Source organism: Monodon monoceros, unplaced genomic scaffold, assembly GCF_005190385.1.
Source record: "Monodon monoceros isolate NGI ecotype Baffin Bay Population unplaced genomic scaffold, NGI_Narwhal_1 Super_Scaffold_18, whole genome shotgun sequence".
In the NCBI taxonomy this organism is placed as follows: Eukaryota; Metazoa; Chordata; class Mammalia; order Artiodactyla; family Monodontidae; genus Monodon; species Monodon monoceros.
Window position 1 is genome coordinate 55,347,701 of NW_021703774.1, and position 25,432 is coordinate 55,373,132.

A 25,432-nucleotide genomic window follows, 5' to 3' on the forward strand; every position below is an offset into this window, starting at 1 on the left:
TGTGTGTGTGTGTGTGTGTGTGTGTGTGTGTGTGTGTGTGTGTGTGTTTCTTGAGAAGGTGAAAGTAGGTTAGATCTGCAACAGGTTTTTTTTTTTCCTTTTAACTAATTTATGTCAAGCCACTCCTCACAGCTATAGACAGGAAGTGCTATTTCCTGTGCTGATGATATAATATAGTGCAGAGCAGGGCAGCGTTTGAACTGATGGCAGCACTAATGACTCTCAGTAAAACAGTGAAAAGATAAATGATACTTAATCAGGAAAATGTTTAACTAAGCAAGTGCCTGGATTCCACGGGCAAAACAACCTGAACTCATTTAAGGGAAGTTAAGAGGGTAATTTAAAAAATAGACTATTTGCTTAGTACTTTATATTTTTCAAAATGGCATATAGTCACACTTATGATGTTCTCTGACAACTCTGTGGGGTAGTTCAGCGTTCTTAGTGTAGTTTTAGCAGTGACTGAGTTCAGATCAGAGGGGCCAAATGATTTGCTTCAGGTCACACAGCACGCCATTGACCAAGCTTAAGTATATAATTTATAGTTTCCAATATATTTGCAATACATTGCTTACGTGCTGATGCATCAAAGCATCCTACTGACCTTGTTTGAATAAATGGAATGTGTACAAAAACAGAGTGAGTTAAAAACAAGATTGCTCCCGTGACTGTTTGGGGCTTCTTAAAGTCAAGAAACTCATAGATCATGAATAACAAATGGATTGTCATACTTAGAATTTTGAAAGGAATCTTTATATGTGGATAATGGCTATTTACAATTCTTAAGTAGGCAGCCATATTAGTTTCTTACAATTATACTTTTCATAGTACTTCCATATATACTATCTTGTGGAACAAATCCCTAAGCCAGGTACTTTTTCTATGATTCATATTTCACTTATGGAGGAAATAGGTAGAAATAAGGATTTGTCTTAGGTTAACAGAGTCTGTAGCAGAGCCAAGCACAGAATCCAGGTTTCTCCTAAATTCTAGTGTGGGGCTCTTTTCAGTACTTTACCATCTAATTTTTATTTGTTACAAGCAAATGCTCATAATATATCATTGATTTAAATAAGAAGGTGTCCTTAGAAGATAACTAGGAATAAAATCGTTGGTGTCTCACTTTTCAAGAGTCAGAAAAGCCTGCTATAAAACACCTCATTATAGCCTATCTTATCTAAAAGATAAGTTCTCAAACAAATTGTGATGTTATTTACACTTTAACAAAGTAGCTAACAAAAGGACCAAACCAGACCATGTAATTTAAGTATCATTTTCTGACTGCTATAAAAATAACCATGAAAAGGGAGAGATTCTATGCAATATAGATCAAAAGATGGCTAGTCTAGCAGGCACTTTGAGATCCGTGGCTCTTTCATCTTTACCTTAGAAAAGAAAAGGTAACTGACTTTGTAGCCAAGGGCACAGGGCAAAAAGCCCTTTCCCATGTTAAAATAGCATTCCATAGTTTTTAGAAGGTGAAAATAATCATATTACCATATTCAGTATGTGTGTGTATGCAGAAGAGAATAAATATCTTTTCCCTTTAATCTCAAAGTCTAGGAGCCAGGGTATCTGGTTTTATTGCTGGCTTTGCAACTAATTTATACCCTGACTAGAGTATTTTTGCTCTGCTTTATTGTAAGCAAATTCACACCCTTCTAGAGGAGACAGCCAATAGGGAATACCACTGTACTGTATCTAGAAGTTTTATGTTTTCTTTCTTAAGTTCTCTTCCACTTGTCAGTCACTTACCGCTTGTAATGGAAAATGATAAGCCTAGGTGATAGGTATTTCGACCATCCAGAAAATATCACAAAGAAGCTGAAGAGAATGTGAGCAATTTCCACACTAGGATGGGTTAGAGGTTAAAATGAGACAGTTTATAATCACTTACATTATTGATCATAAGATGCATTATCGTTTTTGGAATTAGGTCTCGGATACATTTGTTGATAATAGACATGTAGGAGTCTACGAGGTTGCGAATGGTCTCCACTTGCCTCTCCAACTGTGGGTCCATGGAAAAGTTTTCTGCTTGGCCATTCTCATCATTTTCAGTCTAACAGAAAGGAAAGCCAAACATGGATTATTTCACATTTATTCAGAAGAGAAAAATACCAGACATTATCATATGAAAGACTTCTGTTTACTGAATTTGGAGTTGTACTACTAGATGGTAACATCTTTATCTTATCAAACAGCCATTAATTCTGAAAAGAGATCAGAACCATGCAGTTATTATTCTACCTTTAGCCTGCCACAATTGAGGAAAAGCAAGTATTGTAATTCTGAATGAATGTTTAGATGGATGACCAGATAAACAGTGCACCTAACAACATACCTCCAGAGAACAATCTAATCTTAAACCATTTGCAAGCTGGCCAAAGAACTGAATCCAAACATATGATGCAGATGTACACTTCTGGGAGGCGTCTCCAGGGATCCTATAGATTAGAAATAACCTTGGTGTTGTTCTGGAACTCCTAGGTCTGCTCTGGAATGGATCAGCACTTGGATCAGTCCAGATTTAAAACTAAATCTCCTAGGCCTGGCCTGGAGCCAAAATAAGAGATATAGGGGATAATTCATTTTTCCATGCTCTTGCTGGAATTTGTTATATAAATTCATGCTTCTGTCATCACTACTAAAGGCTGGCTCAACTGTGAAAAACTTAAAGTTTTAACTTCTAACTTGTTATTCTTTGAATAAAACAGAACACATCCACACACAAAGCATTTATTTCTGCAACATGAGAGAAGCATCTGTTTTCTATACTATGGAACTTGAGTTAATTAATTTTGGCTTATCCACCAGAGGCTGGGCTGGAATGGCATCTTCATCATTAAGGACTGACCTATTGGCTTGGCATTGAAATCAATTTAGAACAAATGGTCTCCATTTCAAGTCAGGTTGAACCATCTAAGCCCCAGAACATGATAACAAATATTGTTAGTGGTCTGGCTACTTTCTAGCTTTGGAAAGATTTAATTATGAATGCAAAAAATAAAAGGGGAAAATAATTTATTGCTTCCAATGTGGACATGAAGTACTTTTCTTTGGAAATGTACATACTTTGATATGCCGGGTTTTTAATCATCCAATCAGTTCTCGGCAAAGCACCATGCTGAATCGCTTAAATAAGCGTTAACTTTCGATCAATATGCATGTGTGAAAGGCATATTTGTAGGCTACAAAAATCAACAATAACAAAGGTAGAAACCAGTTCTAAACATTTATAAAGGCTTCTGTTGCTCTTCTAACACCTTAAAAATATTAAAATAATATCTGCTCACTCTAAAACACAGTGGTCACTTTCCAATCCTGAGAGTCTGGCCCCATACTTCAGGGTGACAACTGGAGGATATTTCTTTTTTTTTTTTTTAACATCTTTATTAGAGTATAATTGCTTTACAATGGTGTGTTAGTTTCTGCTTTATAACAAAGTGAATCAGCTATACTTATACCTATGTCCCCATATCTCCTCCCTCTTGCGTCTCCTTCCCACCCTCCCTATCCCACCCATCTAGGTGGTCACAAAGCACCAAGCTGATCTCCCTGTGCTATGCGGCTGCTTCTCACTAGCTACCTATTTTACATTTGGTAGTATATATATGTCCATGCCACTCTCTCACTTCGTCCCAGCTTACCCTTCCCCCTCCCTGTGTCCTCAAGTCCATTCTCTATGTGTGCATCTTGATTCCTGTCCTGCCCCTAGGTTCTTCAGAACCATTTCTTTTTTTTTTTTTAGATTCCACATATATGTGTTAATATATGATACTTGTTTTTCTCTTTCTGACTTACTTCACTCTGTATGACAGACTCTAGGTCCATCCACCTCACTACAAATAACTCAATTTCGTTTCTTTATATGGCTGAGTAATATTTCATTGTATATATGTGCCACATCTTATTTATCCAGTCAACCGATGATGGACACTTAGGTTGCTTCCATGTCCTGGCTGTTGTAGATAGAGCTGCAATGAACATTTTGGTACATGACTCTTTTTGAATTATGGTTTTCTCAGGGTATATGCCCAGTAGTGGGACTGCTGGGTCATATGGTAGTTCTATTTTTAGTTTTTTAAGGAACCTCCATACTGTTCTCCATAGTGGCTGTATCAATTTACATTCCCACCAACCGTGCAAAAGGGTTCCCTTTTCTCCACACCCTCTCCAGCATTTATTGTTTGTAGATTTTTTGAGGATGGCCATTCTGACTGGTGTGAGATGATACCTCATTGTAGTTTTGATTTGCATTTCTCTAATGATTAGTGATGTTGAGCATTCTTTCATTTGTTTGTTGGCAATCTGCGTATCTTCTTTGGAGAAACGTCTGTTTAGGTCTTCTGCCCATTTTTGGATTGGGTTGTTTGTTTTTTTGTTATTGAGCTGCATGAGCTGCTTGTAAATTTTGGAGATTAATCCTTTGTCAGTTGCTTCATTTGCAAATATTTTCTCCCATTCTGAGGGTTGTCTTTTTGTCTTGTTTATGGTTTCCTTCGCTGTGCAAAAGCTTTTAAGTTTCATTAGGTCCTATTTGTTTATTTTTGTTTTTATTTCCATTTCTCTAGGAGGTGGGTCAAAAAGGATCTTGCTGTGATTTATGTCAGAGTGTTCTGCCTATGTTCTCCTCTAAGAGTTTTATAGTGTCTGGTCTTACATTTAGGTCTTTAATCCATTTTGAGTTTATTTTTGTGTATGGTGTTAGGGAGTGTTCTAATTTCATTCTTTTATATGTAGCTGTCCTGTTTTCCCAGCACCACTCACTGAGGAGGCTGTCTTTTCTCCACTGTATATTCTTGCCTCCTTTATCAAAAATAAGGTGACCATATGTGTGTGGGTTTATCTCTTGACTTTCTATCCTGCTCCACTGATCTATATTTCTGTTTTTGTGCCAGTACCATACTGTGGAGGACATTTCTGAGGCATCTAACTGCTACTACAGCAAGAGAGAGGATTGGAAATTTCAAAAATGACAGTCGTTTCCCTATACCATTTCTTTTTAAATGGTCTTTGGTCACTGAAAGAATTAAATCAGGTAGTTCCTTATTTTTATTATTAATTTGTAATATAAGCACAATAGGATCTGGGATAAATAGGTAAAAAGCTAAGGTCATAAAGTGGTAAAGTGATAGAGGGAAGGTCAGCCATGGCAGTGAAAAACCAATTGTTTTCCCAAACTTCTTTCCAGGGCATAAAAACCACTGCAGATTGTGTTCCATGCTGAGCCCAAATTCTAAGAATCAGTGGTAACTGCGATGTTGTTTTAAGGGTATTGTATTTGAAAGTAAAAACTTTAGGTTCAAATTCAGGCTTTATCATGTAGTGGTTGTGTGGCCACACCTCACTTATTTAATGTAACTGAGACTCAGCTTTCCCAGCTTTAAAATGGGAATACACTTCTCTGGAAAACTTGTGGAAGTTAAATGAGATAATGCATATGAAGTAACCTAGCCAAGGGTCTTGTGGGTGCTCAGTAATGTTAGTTTCTTTCTTTCCTTTCTGAATATTAATGGAATGAGTTAGAGAGCCACTTGACTCTCAACACACATTATGGAAATTTAAGTTGAAAAATTTGAGCACAAAACATTTTCAATTCCAACCATATAAAAATGGCAAACTGTATTTTTTTATACCATCATGTTTTCTGCAAGCTAGTCCCTTTGCCTGGAATCCCCTCCTCCCATCTGTGAAGCTCTTTCATCTTTCAAAACCCAGCTCCCCCATCACCTCTTCTAGACAAACTCCCGATGGCCCTCAGACCCTCCACCGCTCCCTGTACTGTACTTCATCTGTGTCTTGTACTACTGTTTATCATTTTATCCAGCCTAATTTTATGCTTCTCCACTATTAGACTCTGGGGTCTTGTTTCTCTCTCCCTTCTCAGCACCTAGAACAGAGCTTGATGCACCAGAGAAAGAGGAGAAGCAGGAGGAGCTGACACTACAAAAGGGTTTACCTAAATCAAGAAAGCTGCCTAGAGCTTCCCTGGTGGCGCAGTGGTTGAGAGTCCGCCTGCTGATGCAGGGTACGCGGATTCGTTCCTCGGTCCGGGAAGATCCCACATGCTGCGGAGCGGCTGGGCCCGTGAGCCATGGCCGCTGAGCCTGTGCGTCCGGAGCCTGTGCTCCGCAACGGGAGAGGCCACAACAGTGAGAGGCCCGTGTACCGCAAAAAGAAAAAAGAAAGCTGCTCAGTGCATTTCAGGATCTCCAAGAGTGCCTACTTGCTACAAAAATTGGAGATGAGAGAAACCGCAAGCTGATGAGTTAGGATCCACTACTACTTGATCATAGTGAGGATGATAAAATGATGATGAAATTATGTATATAAGTGAGAACACATGACCTACAGCTTTGTGATGAAAACATCTTTTACATAAAGCAATATAAACCTCCATAATGGATAAAGTACAATTCAGTTTGTCTCTCTGATCTGAAACATACTGGGATTTTGCTGTTGTATTTAACAGAAGGGGGTGATGGCATTTCAGCATCAACATACTACCTCTCCCAGGAACATTTATTGAGCACTTACTGTGTTCTAGGTACTGTGATAAGCACTTTACATAGAAGATCCACACCACAACCTTAGGAGGTGGGTACCATTGTTATTGTCAACCTAAGAGCACACTGAGGCTCTGAGAGCTGACACGTTTTCAGTAAGTGTAAGATGAATATAATGTGAATCCAATTTCTGGTTTTCCTTAGGTATAAAAAAATCAAGAAGCATTATGAAACAGGGGAAAATCTATAATATATCAAGTTAGCTTCACAGATAAAATGATAAATGTAAAAAGAGTTTCTAGGAAAAAGATGTCATTTTAAATACTGATATTTGTTAAAAAAAAAAAAATGATTGAGCCAAAAGAGAGAACCAGAATAAACAGCATTTATTAAAAGAACCTCTAGGAACTTGAAACACCAGGAAAATTATACCACCATTCTTATTTTCACATAGAAACACTGAATCTCCCCACTTCACACTATTCTTAACATTTAGCCTTGCTTTAATTTCTGCATATAAAAATATGCAAAAGACATTGACATTCACTTTCTGAAGTCAGATGCAAATAATAAACAAAGCATTGGAGTGAATGGAGAACACTGAACGGTTTAATTCTCAACATCAAAAAAAAAGAAACGTTCCAGAATAACCAGTAAAACAATTAGAAATTCTCTTTAGTTTTTGGAAATACTAGTAGACACGTAGTCACATGCAAATCTTAACTACTCTGATAATACCATGGGCATGATGGGGACTCACAGAATTCAAAATGCAAATTTAATTTCTTTTCTGATTTTAGAAAGAAAGAAGGAGTAATTTCCCCTTCCAGTATGTCTAAGATGAATGGGGAAAATTCACATATGTAGAAATTTTCTTTTAACTGAGTAACTGCAGAGAGCAAATACTCCCTTTTCTCTAACTCCAGTCTTAAGCAAATTCTCTATCTTTCTCTTTTCTGTATGAATACTGTGTATGACTATGTATTTTTTTCTTTGTTTAAACTATAGGATTGCAATAGGATTCTTTGCAGTCTAAGCACTGAAGTGACAGCTGTTTATCATTATACTCATCAAGGGAATGTAAAATAAAAATAGTAATTTGTCTCTGATCTTTGAGGCAAAAAAGAATGGTCTGCAAACATTTAACCTTTTATGTGCAGGTTCATTGATGCTGTTTACAAAATGTGAATAATATTGTGAAAACCAGCTTTCTTCTGAAAAATAACAATGGACAGCCTTCCTATTGTAAATTTTTTCTAAATAGCTTTTGAGAAATCTAATGCAATTTAAACAATCAAAAATAGCAACTTAGCACTATAAATGTAAAATTGTTTATAAAACTTAACATTATTTGCACGTATTCAAGAAACAGCCTGCTTTATAAAATTTTAATTTAAAAGCTTTCTCCTAAAGACTTGAAACTTTAACAAGTGAAAGAATGATAGAGCCAAATCAGAAATAATTCCCACAATACCTCAAAGCATCCACTATAGAAGCTCTGGGCTTGATCAGGATATCTATTTTTCATATGTTTTGTTTATGTCTCCTTCCTTTCCTTAAAGCTCTTACTTAATTATGTCATAGGCTTCTTTGAGGATCATTGAAACCATCTAAATAAGGCTGGTGACTGCAACTCTTTAAAAGTGGAATAATAGAAATCCGAAGTATCCTGGCAATAATATGCACATAAGCATACTATTGAGCTAAAGGGGAGTTTGCTGCATCTCTTCTCAGCAGTGGAGAACTTTGGGAGTTAATCTACAGATCTACACAAGTGATTTTTCCAGATAACCAATGCTTGCCCCTTTTAAAGCATCTTACTACTGTTATACAATTCTCCACTCCCTTTAAAAAAAGGGTAAAAAATATCATTTAACTTTTCTTAGTGAAGCAAGTTGTCATTCTGAAAATACTGTTTCCATGGTAATGCTGCTTTGAATTTTCTAGCCCCAAAATATGGAGAATGTTTCACTAAGAACCTTTCCCCACTCCCAGTCATTCACTTCTGATTTGCAGAGGCCAGAAAGGCAGGCAATGAAACTTGTAAAAAAAAAAAAAACAATGGGAGAAACATGCTCCAGGAAGCCTTTGAGGATAGTCTAGGCTACAGTCTGGTACTTTGGGGCAGGTATTTAATTATTATTTCAACATAATAAGTTTATATTTATGAACTTACCTGTTCTCTGGAGAATGCTAATATACAGTCTCACTATAGATTATAAAATAGCATGTGATTCAGTGTTACATTGCTTAGTGGAGTTTATAGGTGCTGTAAGAATTCAGAGAAGCAGAAGATCAGGGAGGCTGGGATGGGGAGTTACAATGGTCTCACTCTAATGATTTAACTTTACTTCACAGCATTCACTAATAATTGAGAAATCTCATGCAATTAGATTAAGGGAGAGAGAGATGAGTCAAAAAATGATCCATCTTCATCCTCTCTATTCTATCACAGGTCTTGCCATCCCTCCTCTGTTGGTAGACCAAATATAAATTTGGGAAGCCTCCTCTCCCCCACTCTCAGCCCTGGTGGTTAGATGGGACCTCACTGATAGGGCCAAGTCCCCCCAAATACCCATCTGGCCTGGCCTCTGCGATGGTAGACGGCAATGTGACCAAGCAAAGCCAATCACAGCACATTTGTCAGAACTGTTAGGAAGGAGACGTTCCCTTTCAGTTAGGATGAAAACTTTTTAAGATGTAAGCCTGAGGGCTAGCCTGTCTCAGAGCGAAGAGGGGTCAAACCTGCGAGTGAATGAAGTCAACAGAGAAAACTGCATAGCTGAGACATGGAGAGGGGCAGATATTTGAAGACATTATTGGAATGTCTGGATCCAGCTGGGACAGCTCTATCTACCTCTGGATTATACAGTTATACCAGTCAGTAAATGGTTATTTTTAAAAAGTTGAGTACACTTGAATTTAATTTCTGTTACTTATGCCCTAAAGAGCCCAAATGAATAAAACACTTAGATATTCATGATGTTCTCTCAGCCTAAAACTTTTTTCTTACACCTCCTCCTGGTTCGTCCTTCACGGTTTAGCGCGAATGTAACACACCTTTGAATGCTGCAGCTAAAACACAACACCCTCTGGACATTCAGTTTAGATTTTTTATCCTTTGTCTTGTATCTTTGTTAGGTATGTAAATGTCCATTTCCCTAACCAAAATGAAAGCTTCCTGAAGGCAGGGATCATAATGGTTGATGGCAAATCCACAAGAAAAAGGTGAAAGTTATAGGGCTAAAATGATGCTCAGATAATCCTTAGAGGATACCATTACTACATTGATGCATTCTTGTTACATTACTACATATATTAGTTAATGGGCTATACGTTTCTTTTTTTCTTCAACCAAATTGGTAGACTGACTTCTACCATATGGAAACATTTCTACATTGAAAGTTATGATGAAAAAAAATCTCACTAAATGACAGTAAAATGTCAGATAGTTTTCAAACGGATTTACATTCACTGACCCATTTAATCCTACAGCAAGCTTATGAAGTAGATATTATTATTGTTGTTGTTATTGTTGTTATTTGCATTTTACAGATGAGGAGACTGAGAAGCAAACTCACTTGCTTAAAGTCACTTAGTTAATAAGTGGTAGAGTGGGGATTCCATACAGATATTCCAATTGCAGAATGTATTCTCTTAACTGCTATATAATATTACCTCTTCTCCATTCTTGATTAGGGTGGGGTTGATACTCACCCCACCAAAAAAAGTGATCTACAAATACCTTGAAATGAAAGATGTACTTCCAAATGCTACTAGGATGACCAAATATAGTCCTGTGAGAAATGCCTTATAGACGTAAAACAATTCTTCATGATGCTGGTCACAATGAAAGCTCTTCTGTGATTCAGAGTGATTCTTTTGATGCTGCTAATTCTATAACGTCACTGCCATCACAGATGTTTTATACTCAAGTAACCAAATATTATGATCACAAGATAAATCTTAGTGGTTTCATTTGTAAGAAGATAATACCTGAAGACTAGGAACAAAAATGACCATCTCAAAAGAGTAATCTATGCTTTTAGAATTCTACTTTTCTTATCTAAAATGCATAACTGCAGGGAAATTTCAAGTTATTACATCCATCATACCATTTGTTTAACAGATATTCTTAAAGCTCATTCATTTTAGAATCAGGGTATTAAGGGATTATAAGGTCTATGCAATGAAACATTGGGTCTTGTTATAAAGGCTGAAAGATGGACAAAGATGTGAAAGAAAAATCATAAATATTATAAAACAAAATTTATCTATTGTTTCATTCTTCAGAAATGTTTACATGGATGAGTACTGATGCATCACAGTAAAGTTAATAAAGTCCTAGAGAAAGCAGGGGCAATAAAATTCAAGTATTATGAAAACACTAATTTAGTTCTTCCTTATATTATGAGGTAAATAATCTTAAAAGTTCAATATAAATACAGTATCACTTGCTTTACATGCAAAAACATGTAAAAAACAAACGAAAAAGAATGCAATGGATTACAAACACACAATGGTAAAACACTTTAGGTAGAATCGTTACTTCCTTCAAGAGTGTAGGAAAAAAAACGAAGCCTTTAAAGAAGCAGCTACAGTCAAGGGTTTTAAATTTCTCCAAGGTCCACTGAACACTGTAGTTGATAAAGCTGTCAACCACAGAATTCTACTGCAGAATTCCCAAAGGCCTCAAGATAACTTTTTCATCCATCCCTACAAATGAATTAGTGAGTACACCTTGAGGGCCCAACAGCCTTACCAGACGATCCAGGTAAAACATCTAAAAGCTGTTTTAGACAATTTAGATTCGTTTCTGTTAATATGAGAGATGAAAGTAAAATCAGAAGAAATTCGCCATGTTGAGATATTGCAAATTTCTTGTTTCCAACGTTCAAAGGTAGAACATTTCTGGTGACAGCACTGGACCACATCTGTCTGGGTCATAAAATAGACAGCACATACATTGGAATTGGAAAGTTACTTCCAAAGTTGCCAAAAACAGAACTCCTGTCTTTGTAGATAGTCGTTCCCAATTAATACTCTAAAATGTAAGCAAGTTCGTCTCAATTTAGGCAAAATTTCAGTTTGCAGAAAATAGAAATTCATGAAGATGATAAAAATAAAATATACTGTAGATGCTGAAACTACTGATATTGAAAGTAAGATTGATTGGACAAAGAGCTATATACCAGAAGTTATAACCATTGAGTCTGGAGTTTGTCTTTTGTTACTTCTCTCCATCCCTCTTCTGAAACTCTGTGTGTGTGTGTGTGTGTGTGTGTGTGTGTGTGTCTGTGTGTGTGTGTGTGTTGCCTGCTTACCAATATGGAGGATGGAACATATATTTAAAAAAAAACTTACTTTGCTTCACCTTAATACTGATATTTGCTTCAGCTATCAAATTCTGTCTACTTTTCACAGAGTGGTGAAAGTTAAGAGAGACAAGATGACATAAAGATCATGGGGCTTCCCTGGTGGCGCAGTGGTTGAAAGTCCGCCTGCCGATGCGGGGCACGTGGGTTCGTGCCCCGGTCCGGGAAGATCCCACATGCCACGGAGCGGCTGGGCCCGTGAGCCATGGCCGCTGAGCCTGCGCGTCCGGAGCCTGTGCTCCACAGCGGGAGAGGCCACAGCGGTGAGAGACCCGTGTACCGCAAAAAAAAAAAACCCAAAAAAAACAAAAACAAAAAAAGATCAGCAACTTACGGTTTACGGTTTCATTTATAATAAAAATTAAAACTCTTCTAAGGTAAATTTATGAAAAGGTGCAATTACTATTAGAAAAATTCTATAGTATTTTAAAGTTTGTATACATGAGATTTTACTGAGGGCTGTGTTAATAAAATTTGTAAACATGACTTGAAGTATAGGAGAAAAATTGATGTGGTTTCTTAAAAACTTTCTTCCCCTAGACTGTTTTAAAAGTAGTTTAGGAGCAGATATCAGACTATAATCACTAACAGATGTTGATCAATCAATCTACTGTTCCAAATAATGTTTTTTATGACCAGATCAAGTTGTTCCTTTACAGAGTAACAAGGTAACTTTAGATTAGAGATGTAAATATTGCTAAGAAAATGTACTAATGCATGTATTCACAGTTTCCCCCGAATTTCCCTTTTTCCTAACCATGGCTTCAAAATTCCTAGAAATGTTATTATTAGTGACTACTATGATATTCCCTCTGCCAATTGTTTACGGCTACTCAATCCATATAAGCACTTTCAAAGTAAAATAGATATAATGATTTCTGAATTAAAGAGTTGTGTTCAATAATGTATTAAAAACACAGACACAGTCACTTCTTTTAGCTTTGAAATGACCAGGCAGTCAAGGAAGATATACACATTTGCTGATCAAAAGAGAAACACATAGCTTTATCTGCATCATTTCTAGGAAAACAGACCAAAAAAATAACTGTCGATAATTTTTAAATGCATTCACAGACACCATCTCAGTTGATTCCCAAAACAATCTTATGAGAGAGAAGTATGGGAAGGAATAAAGGAGGTGATCAAGTTAGACCACTTGGTTCTACCACTTACTAATTCTGTGTCCTTGGGCAGGTTAATTAATCTCTGGGTGCTTCAGTTTTCTGTCAAATAGAGTAATAATGGTACCTATTATCATTATTACCTTTCAAAGGGTTGTTGTGTGGATTAAATAAATTACTAGGGTAGAATTCAGAAGAGTGCCTGGCACATAATAAACCCTCAATAAATTTTAGACATTATTATTCACTAAGGAAGAATAAATTAAAGCACAGAGAGGGAAGAAGATGTACCTGAGATCATAAAGAGAGGAAGATCCAAATGGTACTCCGACCTAATTTTCCTTGTGTACATTTCATGATCTTTATATACCATCTCACTGCTTTTGCTCATTAGCAATACCTCAGTAAAACGAAGTATTAAGGGGCTTCCCTCGTGGCGCAGTGGTTGCGAGTCCGCCTGCCGAGGCAGGGGATGTGGGTTCGTGCCCCGGTCCGGGAAGATCCCATATGCCGCGGAGCGGCTGGGCCCGTGAGCCATGGCCGCTGAGCCTGCGCGTCTGGAGCCTGTGCTCCGCAACGGAGGAAGCCACAACAGTGAGAGGCCCGCGTACCGCAAAAAACAAACAAACAAAAAACCTGAGTATTAAAAGTGGAATTAAATAGAAAGTGAGAAATTTATTCATGATTAGAACTTTTTCTTACTCCTCCAATAGGTGATGGATACAGTGTTTTAACACTCCAAAGAAATAAAATACAGTGTCAACCAATAGAAATATAATGCAAGGCACATTTCTGTAGCCACATTAAAAAAAGTAAAGCAAAATAAGTGAAGTGCATTTGAACAATGTTTTATTTAACAAAATATATCCAAAATATTATCATTTTGACATATGTTTATGGGCTAAGTTGGATCTCCTCAAACTTCCTTTGTTGAAGTCCTAACTCCCAGTATCTCAGAATGGGACTGCATTTGGGGATAGAGTCTTTAAAGAGGTAATTAAGTTACAATGAGACCTTTAGGGTATGCCTTCATCCAATATGACTGTTGTCTTTCTAAGGAGAGAAAATTTGGACATAGGCATACACAGAAGGAAGACCAGATGATAACAGAGGGAAGATGGCCACCTATAAGCCAGTAAGAAAGGCCTCAGATGAAACCAATTCTGCTGACACACTGAGCTCAGATTTCTACCTTCCAGAATTGTGAGAAAATAAATTTCTGTTGTTTAAGCCACCTAGTATGTGGTAGGTTGTTATGGCAGCCCCAGCAAACTGATACAATGTGTAATTAATATAAACATCATTAGATAGTTTCCTCCCTCCCTCCTTTCCCTCCTTCCTTCTTTCTTTCTTTTTCTGTTTTTTTTTCCACCTAGTCTTTGAAACCCAGTGTGTATTTTACACTTACAGCACATCTCAATTTGGACTAGGCACAGTTCAAGTGCTCAGTAACCATAGTGGCTACCTCACTGGACAGTGTAGACACAAGTGTAGGTACATGGTATTATATTTTCCTAAATAAAGGTTTCTTTTTAAGCTCTAAAGAAATTCTGCTCATTTAGAAAACTTTATAAATGGTTACACATTAACAATCCTGTTCTTAAGTTCCAGTTCCACTGTTAAACAATATTGCTGACTCATGCTGATAAAAATATTCACATTAGACTGATAGTCTCAGAATGGCCCCCTGATAAATCCTATGTTTCCTGGTTAAGTGTACAAAAGTTTTATTTCCTTTTGGTTATAGTGTCAAGTGAGACTTTGAGACAGCATAAAATGGTCTCATTAAGGTAATCAGTTGTGCACTTAATTTTAACTTTTATTGAGATACCGTCAGTATGGGGATGGAGTTTAATGAGCATTTACGGCTTTAAGGTGACAAGAACAGAGAATAATATGCTTTACAGATGTCCACTTGAAATAATGAAGGTATTGGTATCACACTCCATTCTCATTCATCCATGAATGAGAATTTTCTAATCTGTGGATTTTCCAGATAGTCAGCTGGGATCTGATTTTAGTTTAATGACCATTTTGTTGCGCATGAATATCCTAATCTCAGAGCCAAGATTCTCCTTCTTCTCCAAATCAGAGAAATTTGTTAATCATCAGTGTTTCATTGAAAAATTTGTCAGAGAGCTAAGATTGAATTTATTAATTAAACTGATAATGGGGAAATCCTGTGGAATTTTGTTTTCATCCAGGACTGTTTTAGTACATCTCAATGCAAATCTACTGAAGGCTGATGTTAACTGGAATATAACCAAATGGTTTTTAAAGCCACTACTCTTGTGATAAATCCTACATCACTAAGGACTATATCTACTCACACCCGGTGTTTGGTGGTTTTTACTCTTCTGTGTGCACTCATCTACAGAATGTACAACTCACAGTTTTACTTGGAAACTGGCATAATCTTTAGGTAAAAACAGGTAAAATACAGAGCAGGATTTACATAACTTTCTAAAGTATTGTTTTTCAACTTGGGGTTTGTGGATATACTCCTGAGGAGAAATTTTTTCAATGACAAAGTAAAAATTTTGTGCTTTTGCTTTACTATAATTAAAAAAAACTGCAATGATCTCAATGACTCCATTTTTTTTTACCATTTCATGCATTAATATTTCAATTGGTATTTCTAAAAGATTAGGACTCCTTTTCAAAAAACATAACCATAGTACTATTGTCACCTCAAAAATATTTAACAAGAATTTCTTAACATCAGTGACTTTTAAAAAAATCTATTTATTTGGGAAATTTTAAATACGTGTAAAAGTAGAGAGAGTAGAGAGAATAATATAAATTAACCTGGAGGTGCTCATTACTCATCTTCAGTAATTCACCACATGCACATCCTTGTTCTATCTTCCTCAACTATTTTGAGGCAAACTCCAACATCATATAATTTTATCTGTAAATATGTCAGTGTGTATTCCTAAAAGAAAAGGACCCTTAACAATCATAACCACAATACTATTATCACACCTAAAAATATTAATAATTTCTCAACATTACAAATATTCAGTGTCACATTACATCTCCCCAGTTGTCTTTGAAAAAAAATTTTTTAAGTTTATATCTAGCGTAGAAGACTGTGAGATGGTTATCTATGTGATAACCTTCCCTCGACCATCAGAATTGATCTCTCCCTCCTACACATTTATTGCTTATTTAAATGTTTCTTCTTCTTAAGAATTTACATTTTTTCCTATGAATTATTATTAATTGCTTTCTAGTAGGTCTTTTCCACTGTATTATAATTCATTGCACATGGTTAGTACTCTATAGTGTTTAATAAATGGAAATGGAATTTTTCTTCTCGTAGATTGAAGGGAACGGTAAGAATAGAATGGGGGGAAGGATGAAATAAGGGTATTGGGCAGCTTCATCTGGTTGGTCTCAACATTCTCCCCCAAAAAGAGGAGACATGCCTGCCTAGAGGCATGTGAGGGACTGATGTGAAGAAAGATCATATTTGGAGCAGGTACCACATCAGTCAACAAAGAGATGAGTAAAAAGAGGTGAAGGTCCTATAAGTGTTGGGTATCATAAATTTGCAAGGGACCATATTTTTGCAGCAAGTTTTCTTTTCCTAGGAGTTCCCAGTTGGAAGGAGAAAGAAAGCAGACAGCATAAAGGTCCAGCATTTTTGACTGGTGCAGTGAGCTTCACCAAAATCACTAACGAATATTTAACATGGGAGGGTGGCAGGGGGGTTGGGGTGGGGTGGGGAGGCGGGGGGTGTGGCCGAATGATGCCTCAGATGGCACTGAGATGATGAGCAGGGTGTGCAGGTGGAGGAGAAAACCTAAAGCAACCCATCAGTCCAGGCTTTCAATCTGGCTGCTGAGAATAGCCTGGGATGATTTTGAAGAATACCCTTGACTGGGCCCCACCCACAGAGATTGTGATTTACTCGGTCTGGGATGAGAGCACCTGTGATTTTTTAATTGTCCTAGGTTGAGAACCCCTGCAGATATAGATCTGGGAAAAGCAGAAGGGGTGAGGGGATTGAAGGTTCTACTGAGGGTAGAGTACAGGATGAAGTAAAAACGCTATTTATGGTCTGATGCCTGAAAATTCCCAGGAAAAAAGAAAGGTCTGACTTTACATAAAAGAAAGTATCTATGTTTTAAGATCCAAATGTGATCTCAGCTAGTTTCCACTGGACAGACGTCACCATTCCCTGACAGTCATAATTGGCACTGTGGTAGACAGAGGGTTGACGGTAAAGGAAAAGTTACCAAAAAAAAGTTATTTCAAAAAGAAAGTTGCCGATCCCAGAACAGGCCTGTAGGGTCTTTCTGAGCCTCAGTGAGACCAAGGAGAGACAAGTACTGAGAGGACACGGGATGCTTGGAAGATCCCATCATGGGCCACACCCAAGGTCAGCCAACTTAACAGATCTCAAGAGACCTCCTGTAGGAAGGCTTGGAGCAACTCTCTGACTTCAACTGTAAAAATCAGGCAGAGCCCTGGTTTTCTTAGTAGCCATTTGTGGCTCTCATTCATAAATTTGGCTAAGAGGTTTTTTAATTCATTTACCTTTCCTGCCAGCACCACCTTTGGGAACTAACGAGTTCCATAAGTTTATAACCCGCTATGTGAAGTAGATTTCCTTTCATTTACCCTAAACTTACTTCACTCTGTTTTAAAGAGTGCCCTCCTTGTTCTAAAAAGAAAAAGTAAATAAAACTGTAAGATGAGGACAGATTGACTGAAGTAACCAGGGGAGAAAAAGAGCTAGGTGTTATAAGGAACCGCAGACTACCTTAAATTCTTAGTATAGTTTTAAAAGGCAAAACGTGGCTGGAATGCATGACCAAGAGGGGAGCTGAGTGTGCCAAACAACAACGGCTCCATTGTTCTTAGTATGGTTAGACCCTTCCAGGGGTTCTGCAGCCTGCTCAAATGAAAGGGAGAACTTGAATGTTTAGCAGACATCAATAAAATGGATTAAAACACTGAAAGTGGACTTGGAAGAAAAATTAAACAAATTTGGATTTTTCAGGTTAGAGAAAAAAAGTCAGTCTATACCAAAATATCTAGGATACTACGTATAAAATGGAAAATAGTTGTCTGACCTTTCAATTAAAAGACAAAGAGAAGGAGTCAAGGTGCATCAGATGGTTATCTAGCTTTGCCATAAGAAGGAACTTTCTGGCACTGGCAATTACACATAAGATTAAAAAAACTGTGTGGTTTATTTTTCTTGAAAGTTCCTATTTCCAAAATGATTTGGGGTTCATCTTGCCCTTATACCTGCCTCAATGGATTATAAAGACAGCTAAATAGGTTTTTACTCAGAGGGATATGGCAATATTGGATTAGGCAAAGGTATGAAACCAATGAGGATATAAGCATCTTAGAAAAGAAAGGAATTTGTGATTAAAATATTAATATGTATAATTTTTAAAACCACAAGGAAACAACAAATAATTCAAAAACATATTTAGTGGGCTGAATAGTAGACCAAAGTATCTGTTGCATTCTTTCCTCTAAGGTCTTAGTACAGAGTTGATTATAGGAAAGTCTTGTGTTTTAATGGAAAATAGGGCAAAGGTTATGTGTAACAGGAATCCAGTCATGTGGAGCTTGCAGAACGCAGGTTAGGCTCATAAAACTGCTCATTAAAATGCTCTGTTCTAAAGCAAAAGCAAATAAATGAGCTCAAGGAAAAGAGCCACAGAAATCGTCTAGAAATAGTTCCATGAAAGACTGTGAAAATAGTCCTCTCTAGTCATAAGAAATGTTCAGTTATTGCTTATACAAATAGCCACACTTAAAAGACTTTTAAATACCTTCCCTGCAATACTGGTTTTTGACCTTCTGCCAAGAGCTCCTTAATGTTGTGTTTTTTTTTTAAATTTTTCTGAATAGACTGTACGATGAACAAAAAATAAAAAGGCACACACACCAGAAGTTTTAAAAACAGCATGAGCAGAATAGTTTAGTATTAACCCCTATCCCCAAATTCTGTATTACATTTAGCAAATTTACAAGTTCTACACTGGCTTAAAACCCCTATCCCAAATTATAGAAATGAAGATCCCCCCCAAATCTTGAAGATTTAAAGCACTACTGTTTTCTACACTTCACCATCTTATAGACTGAGTTATTTTAAATTAACAATAGTAACAGCTTGCTGGCAAAATAATGAACAGCAAGAGGACTTCTAAGAAGGCAGTTAGCCCTGAAGCAGTTCAGACAGACCATGCTTACACAATGGCTGGCTGGTCTATAAGACCTCAAAGCCAAAAACAACACAAACAGCCAGCAGCGCCATCAGTATAGAGAGAAGCGCACAACTTGATGCTTATTAAGTGTGTGTGTGTGGGGGGGGGGGGGGGGGGGGGGGGGGGGTGGTGTCCAGACGCCAATCTGATTTTTAATGTAAATTCAGTGATGGCCCAGGCTCTGTCTGAGTCACCAGAGGCACAACCTGGTGGAATCTCACCAGGCCAAAAGATTAACCAGAGGGAGGCCCGCTCACTCAAAACAGACTGCTCCAGAAAGAAGCGCAAGTAGTGAGGCATGTGGTCTGTATTCACACCCGACTATTCTAACTGTAGCTTTGCTTTGCACATTTCCATAGCCTGTTAGAGCCACGAGAAAGTCAACAGGAGCATGGAAATTTTGCCTGCTTTTTTTTTTTAAAGTAGAAGGAATTACCAATGGCAATATTCTCTTTTCACTTCAATTTATTTTATCGTAAGAAAAGCCATCAGGAGTTATGAGAAGCAATGCATCAAACTGAGAGAGATTCCTTCTAAAAAGCAAGGCTGGATCACAACAGGCTTCCTGCCAACATTTACTCTGCTGTTTCAGTGTGTTTTGTTGTTGTCCTTGTTGCTGTTTTACTCTGTTGGGGAGGGAGCTGACTGTGAGTCTTGCTGAGTTTTGGCTAAAATAAAAATACAGAGCTATTTTACACAGCTGAACCAAATTTCACATCCTGTGAGATGGCCTAGACATTTGATAAGCACATCTTGGCAACAACAGCTCATCTCTTTAGAGTTAGCTATGAAAAGGGTATTTCCTAATTCACCCATCCCTAAACAAAATCATCTGCTGTTCTTTTCCCCACTGGCCTCTAACACACCTTATTCTGGAATAATGCTTTCTTTTGCCTTAGTAGATTTTCAAAATCAGCATTATTCTTCCCACAGTGGTAGTTTATATTTTTATACACACACATACACACATACACAGGGACACACACACACTTGCACTAGTTAGCAAGATTAAAAGCCTCTCATTTTTTATTCCTGAAGCCCCAAAAGGGAAAGTGTTATTCATGTGCCAAGGAATACAGCCGTTCATTATTTTTCCTTTCTTTCTCACTGTATATCCTCCCAACAGGATTAAAAGCAGTCTGGGATGTGGAGTATTGAGGTAGAGGAAGAGAGAGAGGAGTGGGAGGGAGAAGAAGATGGCATTTTAATAGCCTCAACCATGCTGACCCAACACAGTAGGGACCCTGTGCATACTCAAACTGCTTCCTTCCTTCTTAGCCTTGCACTTGGCCCTGTTCTACTGAAGCCATGCATTGATGTCTCTGGATAGGGCTGGGAGGGGAGACACCTAATAGATGGGCCTTCTGAGAATGAGGGAGGTTGGAGAGGCCTAGGAAACTATCATAACCCTATCTTTGATTTTTTTTTTTTTATTTCAAAGACAACACAGACAGATGGAGAAATATACCATGTTCTTGGATTGGAATAATCAATCTTGTGACAATGACTATACTACCCAAAGCAATCTACAGATTCAGTGTAATCCCTATCAAACTACCAATGGCATTTTTCACAGAACTAGAACAAAAAATTTCACATTTTGTATGGAAACAAAAGAGACCTCAAATGGCAAAAGCAATCTTGAGAAACGGAAATGGAGCTGGAGGAATCAGGCTCCCTGACTTCAGACTATACTACAAAGCTACAATAATCAAGACAGTATGGTACTGGCATAAAAATAGAAATACAGATCAATGGAACAGGATAGAAAGCCCAGAGATAGACCCATGCACATATGGTCCCCTTATCTTTGATAAAGGAGGCAAAGACAGAGGAGAAAAGACAGCCTCTTCAATAAGTGGTGCTGGGAAAACTGGACAGCTACATGTAAAAGAATGAAATTAGAATACTCCCTAACACCATACACAAAAATAAATTCAAGGGCTTCCCTGGTGGCACAGTGGTTGGGAGTCCGCCTGCCAATGCAGGGGACATGGGTTCGAGCCCTGGTCCGGGGGGATCCTGCATGCCACAGAGCAGCTGGGCCCATGTGCCACGGCAGCTGAGCCTGCGCTCTGGAGCCTGCATGCCACAACTACTGAAGCCCGCGTGCCACAACTACTGAAGCCCGCGTGCCACAGCTGCTGAAGCCCACATGCCTAGAGCCCGTGCTCCACAATGGGAGAGGCTACCACGACGAGAAGCCCATGCACCACAACAAAGAGTGGCCTCCACTCACCGCAACAAGAGAGAGCCAGTGCACAGCAACAAAGACCCAACTCAGCCAAAAATAAATAAATAAATAAATAAATAAACTCAAAATGGATTAAAGACCTAAAAGTAAGGCCAGATACTATAAAACTCTTAGAGGAAAGCATAGGCAGAACACTCTGACATAAACCTCAGCAAGATCTTTTTTGACCCACCTCCTAGAGTAATGAGAATAAAAACAAAAATAAACAAATGGGACCTAATGAAACTTAAAAGCTTTTGCACAGTGAAGGAAACCATAAACAAGACGAAAAGACAACCCTCAGAATGGGAGAATATATTTGCAAACGAACCAACTGACAAAGGATTAATCTCCAAAATATACAAACAACTCATGAAGCTCAGTATCAAAAAAACAAAAAATGGGCAGAAGACCTAAATAGACTTTTCTCCAAAGAAGACATACAGATGTCCAACAAACACATGAAAAGATGCTCAACATCACTAATTATTAGAGAAATGCAAATCGAAACTGCAATGAGGTATCACCTCACACCAGTCTGAATGACCATCATCAAAAAAATCTACAAACAGTAAATGCTGGAGAGGGTGTGGAGAAAAGGGAACCCTCATGCATTGTTGGTGGGAACGTAAATTGATGCAGCCACTATGGAGAACAGTATGGAGATTCCTTAAAAAACTAAAAATAGAATTACCATGTGACCCAGGAATCCCACTACTGAGCATATACCCTGAGAAAACCATAATTCAAAAAGAGTTATGTACCATAATATGCACTGCAGCACTATTTACAATCACCAGGACATGGAAGCAACCTAAATGTCCATCAACAGAGGAATGGATAAAGAAGATGTGGCACATATATACAATGGAATATTACTCAGCCTTAAAAAAGAATGAAACTGTGTTATTTGTAGTGACATGGATGGACCTGGAGACTGTCATACAGAGTGAAGTCAGAAAGTGAAAAACAAAGATCATATATTAACACATATATGTGGAATCTGAAAAAACTGGTATAGACTATCTTATTTACAAAGCAGAAATAGAAACACAGCACAGACGTAGAGAGCAAACGTATGGATACCAAGGGGGAAGGGGTGGGATGAACTGCGAGACTGGGATTGGCATATATACACCATTGATACTATGTATAAAATAGATAACTAATGAGAACCTATTGCATAGCACAGGGAACTCTACTCAGTGCTCTGTGGTGACCTAAATGGGAAGGAAATCTAAAAAAGAGGGGATATATGTATACATATAGCTGATTCACTTTGCTGTACAGTATAAACTAACATAATATTGTAAAGCAAATATACTCCAATAAAAATTAAAAAGTAAAATTAAAAAGTAACCTTATCTTTGATTTTTAAATAAGTTTTCATCTTGAAAATCTGTCAGGAAATTTTGAAGAGTATTGACCAGTTGTTTTGCAAAGTGTCTCTCAGTTTGACTTTATCTGAGGTTTCATCATTATTATTCCAGGTTATACATTTTTGTCAAGCAAACCACATAAATGAGATGTCCGCCTCAGTGAATTACATCAGGAGACACATGTTGTTGATCTATCCCGTTAACTAGTGAGGTTAACTCTGAGCACTTGGTTAAGATGGTGACTACTAGGTTTCTCCACTGTAAAGTTTCCAGTTTTGCCTTTTTGGAATTAGTAAGTATCTTGTGGGTGATATGTTGAGGGTATGTAAATATCCTGTTTCTCATCACATTTTCACCAACTAACTTCAGCATCCATTGATGATTCTTGAGAGAAACAAATATTACTGTGCTGTTTTGCAAATGCTGGTTTTCTATTTCTACTTTCTCTTCTAAACGTATTAATTGGAATTATATTGTAAGGAAGAACTTTCCCTTCCCCTTCGTTTAATTATTTAGTCAAATATTTATTTATATAAATATGGATTCTACAGGATACAATCCATTACTATCATTATTCTTTTGCTGAAATTGTCCCAAATTTAGCCATTGGAAGCCTCCTTCAAGTTGCCTCCTGTATCCTTAAGATGTCCCCCGTCATTCTTTGAGTACTTACTTTCTGGCACCATATGTATTCCAGGCTCATTTTGTACTTTCTATGCTCCAGTCCTAGAATTTCTCAAAGGAGTCCTGGTCCTTTTATTGGAGACTAGTATAAAACAACCCTTTTTTTGTGAGTTGGAGTGAGTACATAACTCTCCTAGTGGTAAAAAGTCACCAGTGCGTGGGTAAGAAGAAACAAAGGCTCTGAACTTCCAGTGTTCTGGGGATAAACTTTTTCACAACCATAAACTTCAGTAAAATATGTTTTTCCCAGTTCACTCTAAATTGGAAATCCTTGCTAGATAATGACATAGGACTCACAAAACTGATTGCTAAAGATCAACAAGATATAAATACACACGCACATATATATATATATATTTTTTAACATCTTTATTGGAGTATAACTGCTTTACAGTGTTGTGTTAGTTTCTGCTGTATAACAAAGTGAATCAGCTATATGCATACATACATCCCCATATCCCCTCCCTCTTGCATCTCCCTTCCACCCTCCCTATCCCACCACTCTAGGTGGTCGCAAAGCACTGAGCTGATCTCCCTGTGCTATGTGGCTGCTTCCCACTAGCTATCTATTTTACATTTGGTAGTGTATATATGTCCATGCTACTCTCTCACTTCATCCCAGCTTACCCTTCCCCCTCCCCGTGTCCTCAAGTCCATTCTCTACGTCTGTGTCTTTATTCCTGTCCTGCCCTTAGGTTCATCAGAACTTTTTTTTTTTTTTTTAGATTCCACATATATGTGTTAGCATACAGTATTTGTTTTTCTCTTTCTGACTTACTTCACTCTGTATGACAGACTCTAGGTCCATCCACCTCACTACAAATAACTCAATTTCGTTTCTTTCTATGGCTGAGTGATATTCCACTGTATATATGTGCCGTATCCTCTTTATCCATTCATCTGTTGATGGACAGTTAGGTTGCTTCCATGTCCTGGCTATTGTACATAGAGCTGCAATGAATATTGTGGTACACGACTCTTTTTGAATTATGGTTTTCTCAGGGTATATGCCCAGTAGTGGGATTGCTGGGTCATATGGTAGTTCTATTTTTAGTTTTTAAGGAACCTCCATAGTGTTCTCCATCGTGGCTGTATCAATTTACATTCCCACCAACAGTGCACGAGGGTTCCCTTTTCTCCACACCCTCTCCAGCATTTGTTGTTTGTAGATTTTCTGATGATGCCCATTCTGACCGGTGTGATACCTCACTGTAGTTTTGATTTGCTCAGAACACTTACATTAGCCTGCAGTTGGGCAGGATCATCTAACACAAAGCCTATTTTATAATAAAATGTTGAATATCTCATGTAAGTCATTGAATACTGTATTGAAAGTGAAAAACAGAACGGCTGTGTGGGTGCAGAATGGTTGTAAGTGTGTTGGTTGTTTACCTTCATGATCCTGGGGCTGATGCGGAGCTGTGGCTGCTGCCCAGCATCATGAGAGAGGATCATAAAGCATATCGCTAACCCAGGAAAAGATCAAAACTCAAAATACGGTTTCTACTGAATGTGTATCGCTTTCCCACCATCCTGAAGTCGAGAAATCATAAGTGAGTCATAAGTTGGGGACTGTCTACAGAATAGTGTGAGAGTACAAGAAACACACAAAAGAGAGTGTTCTCTTCCCACAGATATTGATGGATCTTTCATTACAAATTAAAAACCTACCTAAATAGTATGTTTAGCAAAGTGTAACTTGGACTAAAACAAGTAAATTTTTTACCACAATGTTTAACATTTTTTCCTGATTTTTTAATAAGTCAAAGTGAACGAAAGATGATTAAAACTTCTAAGTGGTAATATAATTAAATTAAATGCATAAAAAGCTGTTTAGTATTTGTGGGAAAATAAAACTCACTGTTCACATGGGCTTTAATTATTATTATTGTTTT

General features: G+C 37.6%; 1 protein-coding gene across 9 annotated transcripts in view; it reads right to left on the reverse strand.

The window, feature by feature from the left end:
- DNM3 (dynamin 3) overlaps positions 1-25,432 on the reverse strand; it is a 569,209-nt gene that overhangs the window by 37,284 nt on the left and 506,493 nt on the right. For all 9 annotated transcript variants that reach the window (XM_029227250.1, XM_029227252.1, XM_029227251.1 and 6 more), the window contains one exon: positions 1,898-2,062. In XM_029227250.1, coding sequence (XP_029083083.1) covers positions 1,898-2,062 — 165 coding nt within the window. The remainder of the gene's footprint in view (positions 1-1,897; positions 2,063-25,432) is intronic.